The 6,458-nt window shown below is 46.4% G+C and overlaps 1 protein-coding gene across 1 annotated transcript in view; it reads left to right on the forward strand.

The window, feature by feature from the left end:
• PMFBP1 (polyamine modulated factor 1 binding protein 1) overlaps window positions 1-5,468 on the forward strand; it is a 266,935-nt gene extending 261,467 nt beyond the window's left edge. Inside the window, exons 61-68 of the mRNA XM_043981207.1 lie at window positions 724-882; window positions 2,141-2,308; window positions 2,751-2,918; window positions 3,103-3,285; window positions 3,622-3,707; window positions 4,185-4,259; window positions 4,665-4,758; window positions 5,331-5,468. Coding sequence (XP_043837142.1) covers window positions 724-882; window positions 2,141-2,308; window positions 2,751-2,918; window positions 3,103-3,285; window positions 3,622-3,707; window positions 4,185-4,259; window positions 4,665-4,758; window positions 5,331-5,390 — 993 coding nt within the window. The 3' untranslated portion in view covers window positions 5,391-5,468. The remainder of the gene's footprint in view (window positions 1-723; window positions 883-2,140; window positions 2,309-2,750; window positions 2,919-3,102; window positions 3,286-3,621; window positions 3,708-4,184; window positions 4,260-4,664; window positions 4,759-5,330) is intronic.
• The last annotated feature ends 990 nt before the right edge of the window (window positions 5,469-6,458 follow it).

Genomic DNA, 6,458 nt, shown 5'->3' on the forward strand with positions numbered 1-6,458 from the left:
TGTGTGTGTGTGTGTGTGTGTGTGTGTGTGTATGCAGACATATGCAAAGATGGAAAGCCAAGTATAGCCACAGGTAAGTTTCCTTCCTACTCACACAAAGATGGATAAAGGCTCAGCAAACCAAACTTTTAACATAATGACAGTGGCTGACATTTATAAAGTATTATGCATATATTATCTCAATGGATCTTCACAACAAACCTATGAGCAATATTATTTCCATTCCATAGGTACAGACCCTGAGGCCCAGAGGCTAATAAATGGCAATGCCAGGCTATAAAATCCCAGATCTTTCGATTCCAGATGCAGCACATGTTTCTCTACACTACATACTTCATGGCTCAATCTAAGGCCTGGGTGTAAGGTTTTAATATTAAACCTGTCTTTAGGAAATACATTCAGGTCACTCCTAACACTAAGAAAAATCCTCCCAGAAAGCAACAATTGTAGGGAGTTTTGTGGAACATAACTCACCAGTGTAAGTACACGGGATTGTACCTTACACCCTAGAGTATTTAGGAAACACTCCTTTGAGCATATCATACACCACTCACTGTTACCTCACTCCTGGAATGGGGACATTACCCCAAAAGAAAACTAACCATTCACAGAGCCTAGAAACAGAAGCTACAATAGGCTTCATGTGAGCATCCATCCAACCCAAGCTTTCCAAAAGTACTTAGTGGTGAGAGTTGGAAGGATGATGGCATTTTCTTCCCCAAGGTGGCGTGCCAGAAAGAACCTCTGAACCAAGTACAAAAGGATCTCCAAGAGGCTGAAAAACAGGAGGAAAAGGACGACCTAAAAAATGCTCATTGCTTCCAGGAGTCGGCTCAAGAGTCATCAACTTGCCAAAATAATCTGGAGGAGGCTCTGGAGAAGGTAGCGAAATAATCTCATATCCCCTTGTACAAAAACACTTCTCAAAGGGAGAGTTGAGGGAATCAGGCCAGATTCAGGGGACAGGGACTGATGGAAGGGCAAAGTTAGGGGATCTCCATCCAACTGGCTATGACCAAAATATTCAGCAAAGGCTGGAGGTCAAAGTATCTGGCACTGCAAAGAAAAGGGGATGGGAGGGGCAGCTAGGTGGCACAGTGGATGGAGTACTGGCCCTGGATTCAGAAGGACCTGAGTTCAAATACAGCCTTGATACTTACTAGCTGTGTGACCCCGGGCAAGTCACTTAACCCCAACTGCCTCACAAAAAAAAAAAGGGGGGGGGGATTTCCTTCTAATCCCCTCCTAGGTATCACCACCCTCAGGGCAGGAAGGAAGAGCCAGCACCAGGTTGCTATTAACCTTACCCCGGAGGGGACCAAAGACCAAGTGTAAGTGGGCTTAAAGAAAAAGGGAAAGGAATAAAGCTGGGTTGTCTTAAGGGTGCATAGTTAACCAATAAACTCATGGGAATAGAAGGAGAGAGGGCTTAGGAAGGAAAAAAATGTAGGTTTTTAATATTTTCAGCAATTCATTTCCATTGCTGTTTATTCATCTGCAAAGATAACCCTCTCTGAGTTAACTGTTTCCCTTCTAATCTCAGCTGCACTGGTTTGTTGGTGCAAAAACCTGAGACCCACCTTTTGGAATTGGATCAATGTGAGAATTTGTTTCCCTTAACTATGCATATTTATTGCAAGACTTTTTTTGGTCTTGTTTTGTTTTGTTGTTTATTCATTTTTAGTAGGGGTGAGAAGATAAAAGGGAGAAAAAATAAATGATCATTAATTTTTAAAAAAAAACTAACAATTTGGGGTAGCTAGGTGGCACAGTGGATAAAGCGCAGGTGCTGGATTCAGGAGGACCTGAGTTCAAATCCAGCCTCAGACACTTGACAGTTACTAGCTGTGTGATCCTGGGCGAGTCACTTAATCCTCATTGCCCCACAAAAAAATAAACAAAAACCTAACAATTTTTTCAAAAATAAACAAAAATGTTAACACTCTCCCTTTCTCTTCCCCAACCCACCTAGAAAAGCACTAGATAGAGATCTTGTCACTAGAGAAAAGGAGAACCTTCCAAAAGGAAGCAATTTTCCATTGTCCATGTCCTTTGGGGAAGCTTTTCCCATGTCCTTCATCCTTAACCGAGGTCAGGGTTGGCCAGTGCGGCTGGGCTCACCACAGCCTCTGCCCCAAAGCTCAGTCAGGCTAACCTGGAAGCAGCCATACTCCGCCATGAGTTACAGCAGACTCAGCAGAAGATGTGTGAGCTGGAGGAGGAGACATGCACTTATAAGGACCACATGAAAAAGCTCAACAGGGAACTGAAGAAGCTGCAGGACTTCCACCAGCAGAGTGAAGAAGAGGTGAGACAAGCATGTTCCTGCCTGGCCCACTCCTTGAGGTAGGAAAGGCCTGGCCCTGCTGCCTGTGGGCTGGGCTCAGACCTGTTGTTTCTCCAAGCTCCCACTCCCCCAGAGGCCCCCAGGACTGCCTGGCACCTTAAGCTATGTACCTCACCCACCCTGTCTCTCTCCCTCTCCCATAGTGACCTGCATCCTCCCCTCTCTTGGTCTGCCCACCTCCCTGCTCAGGTGGACTAGTTTAGGGAGCCCCTTGAGGACCTGAAAACCTCAGGTTACCACTGCCCTCTGCCACCCACAGTCAGAAATTTTCCTAAATAACTGGACCTAACCCTCACTTGCTTCCCAGGGTGTAGGGAGTCCCGCCTTCTGACGAGGCAGGGAACGCTCTCAGGCTAGGAAATGTCTCCCACCCTGGCCTCATGAGCTCTGCTTCCTTGGATAGGTCGAAGCCTTCGCTCAGCATATAGAAGATATGAACTACCAGTTGGCCTTCTGGCAAAAGACACACGAACACGACCTTCAGTTCATGGCAGCCAAAGACGAGCAGCTTGTGGTCTTCAAGGTGGAAATGGCCTCCCTCAAGGAGAACCTACGGGAAGAAGAGAAAAAGGTAACAGGGGCCAGCTTCCTTGTGCCCAAGGCTTCCTGACCCCACCCCCACCCCCACTAGCCTGGGGCCTAAGAACAACCCATGGGAGGCACAATAAGAAGTCTCTCCTAGCACCATGGATTGACCGAGGAAGGCTCGGGATATGCACAGCCGCAGACTGTCATCTTCTGATTTTTCTTGATAGAAAGACTTCCTACAGGATGAAATCTCCGTCTTAAAGCACAAATATATGTCAACTAGCTGTGAGGTACATGAGCCTCTCTCCAACTGCAGGTTTTCTGTTAGCCCACATGTATGTGGTTCCTTCCCTGGGGCCCATGGACAAAGGATGAGTATTGGGATTGAAGGTTCACCTCATACACCAAGGGTCAGAATACAAGTTGAGCATCTCCCAAACCTGGAGGGGGAGGTGTGTGCTTAGAAACCAGGATCCAAGATGGGGTTGGGGAGGAATAGGCTGGAGGATTTTCTTCTGAGCTCCCAGCTCTTCTCTCGTCCACCTTCCTCCCAACCATAAGTGCTCTCGGTTTTAATGGAGACAAATCTCAGTAAGGGTCTGCCCTCCGACCAAGGGAGTGGGTAACAAAGTCGGTCTCCTCCTTGGGGGAGACCAGACCTTACCTGAGAGTTAGGAGGGAAATGGGTCATCCTTCTACCCCTTTCCCACTTGTTGCCTTTCCATGAGGCCCATGACTTGTCCCAGGTGGAAGCCCTTCTGAATACCCTGGAGAATGCGCACAGCTGGAATCTTCACCAGGAGAGTGAAATGAAACGGCCGAAGGATCAAAAGTAAGGGGGAAAGATGTCAAGCAAGACAGGATCCTTCAGTTCAGCCTCACTGCCCCGGGACATTGCACATGGAGTCAAAACGTTGTATATTCCCTGCCCTTCCCCTCCAGCCCATAGTGGCTTTGAGTCGGCTTAGACCAGAGGGGTCTGGAGCTCCTCTTCCGGAGCATCCAAATAGGATAGAATTGGACCTGAAGGCAACCTTTTTGTGACCTATCTGGGAATCCCTCTTTATTTCTTCAAAAACACCCGGGACAAGCTCAGGGGTTCAGGATCCTCTTTCCCGCCATGTTGTGGTTACTAATGAGGATGGGGCCTGCCCCACCCCACCAATACAGTGCCAAGAACTCGACCTTCCCAGCCACAAAACTAGGACTCAACCTCAACAGCATATGGCTACGGTGCCCTTGGTCTAAGAGAAGAAGCGGGGTAAGGTCCTGGACTAGCTATTCTTTTCTCTTATGAATTTAATTACAGTGACAGCACAGAGAAATTGGGATCCAAGATCCGAGAACAGGTCAAATGCATTACCCAACTGGCTGATGAAAAGGAGTAAGTCACCCTAATCTATGAAGGCTGAGTCTCTCTGGTCTCTATCCCTTACTCACTGCCCTGGGCCAGGCAAGGGGGCCCACAAAGAACTTGGGCAGCTCTCTTCATCATTCAAACCTAACAAGAAGCCCAAAGGTGTTGGGAGGCATTCCTTTTTTTTTTCTTTTTTTCATGTTTGAGGGAAGGAAGCCATCTTGGGCCCTAGACTGGGGAGTATTGCAGGGCTGGTGTAGTTCTTGTTCTGCTGTTCCCTGGATGTGTGCTCTTGGAGAGATTCCTTCCCTCTATCAAAGGAGCCTCAGTGATGTCTGAGGTTCCCTTCCAGCTTCTCTCTCCACCCCTTCCAGACACCTTTGTGTCCACACTGATCCCCCACTCCTGGTATACACTCTTCCTTTCCCACAGCCATCTCCACAATGTGATGGTCCACTTGCAGCATGAAAACAAGAAGCTGAGGAAGGAAATAGATGATCGGCGCCAAAACAATGAGCATCTGATGGTAAGGAGCATCCCCCAGGCCTTAGCCAAAGGGAGACTCAAATAATGGAAGGTGCCTCCCTAAAGAACAATGGTAGTCGCATCGCTTAACCTGGGTCTGTTACCTATGCACAGTGATGCTCTCCTATACTGAGAGGCAGTCTGACCACCAGGGAAGGACAGCTTGCCACTGGGGGGGAAGGGAAAGAGATAGGAGATAAAGAGTGCCCCACAGTAGCCACCCAAACGCATGTACCACCCACCCACACACACCCACACAAGTAGCTCACATGTAACTTGATCAGGTGCTATAGTCTTCTTTCTTAGACTCATATTTAGAAACATAAATGCTAAAAAGGCCCTTAAGCCACAGAGCACCCTAGCTTAGAGCCTATTACACAATGGAGATTTCCATCTTTGTGTTTTCTTGAGCAAATCATGACTCTACAATTGCATTTTTCTGCCACCTTTAAAATTTCCATTATTCTTCCCTACCACAGGGTAAACTCAGAGGGAAGATGCCATTCTTGAAATTTGGCCTCAGGCAGTCCAGTTCCCCTGGATTCAAAATGGTTATTTTCTGCTTTCTCCTAGATTCCTCACTATGATATTACAATTCCTTGCATTGAATATCATCTCATGTCGCAGTGCTAAGGAGAGAACTGAGTTTGCAGCCTCAACACTTGTCTTTAAACAACTCCCACAAAGGACCTGCTACCGCAAGGACCTCACACATTTTGCTTCTGCTCCCAAATGCTTTTTGGCTTTGGCCACAGAGCCACAAAGGAGCAGGCCTCCAAACCATATTAGTATCTATTAGACTGAAATTTATAATAAATGTCTTTCCTACAGAAGAGATCTCAGTGGGACTCCAGATCCTTCTGCCCATTTCAAGGGTCGTGACAGCCACACTCCCGGCCCTGCCCTCTCTGATCCCAAGTAATAATAGGTTTCTTCCATTTATATTGACATGTTTCACCACTCATGGACAACTCCCAGAGCAAACTTCTGGATGTCTTCTTTTAATTCAACAGGAAATCATTCACAAGGAATGAAAAATTAGCTTTTTAGGATCTAAAGACATAAGAATCTTTAAACCTTAAAAGGGAAAAGGGGAAAAAAGTCCAAGAGAGGGTAAGAAATATGCGCGATAGGGGCAGCTAGGTGGCACAGTGGATAGAGCACTGACCCTGGATTCAGAAGGACCTGAGTTCAAATCCAGCCTCAGACACTTAACACTTACTAGCTGTGTGACCCTAGGCAAGTCACTTAACCCCAATTGCCTCACCAAAAAAAAAAAAAAAATATGCGTGATAATAGTGAACCTAATGCAGAGTTTCCAAGTTGAGAGTAGGAAACACACGTTATCTACTTTATCCTCAGTCCCCATAATCCTCTCCTCCTTTTAACCATATTTTTCTCCTATACAAGTAAAATCCCATTATAATGAAAACCACAGGACATCCAAATTATTTTATTGAAGTGAAACTACATTACATTGACTAGAGCGCTAGAATTCACATCCCTAATCTGCAGGACCTAGGGAGAAAGAGTTAATGCCATACTTCCCATAGTGAATCACCAAGTAGAAAAATGTGCTCTTTGAACAAAGAGAGAGATGTTATGTACACGTTTGTGCTCACCTCAGTACTTAAATCTTTTGTGTTTAAGATGATTGGGAAGTCAGTATGGGGGGGGGGGATGGAAAAGCGGGGTTAAGTG

Source organism: Dromiciops gliroides, chromosome 2 (genome assembly GCF_019393635.1).
Source record: "Dromiciops gliroides isolate mDroGli1 chromosome 2, mDroGli1.pri, whole genome shotgun sequence".
In the NCBI taxonomy this organism is placed as follows: domain Eukaryota; kingdom Metazoa; phylum Chordata; class Mammalia; order Microbiotheria; family Microbiotheriidae; genus Dromiciops; species Dromiciops gliroides.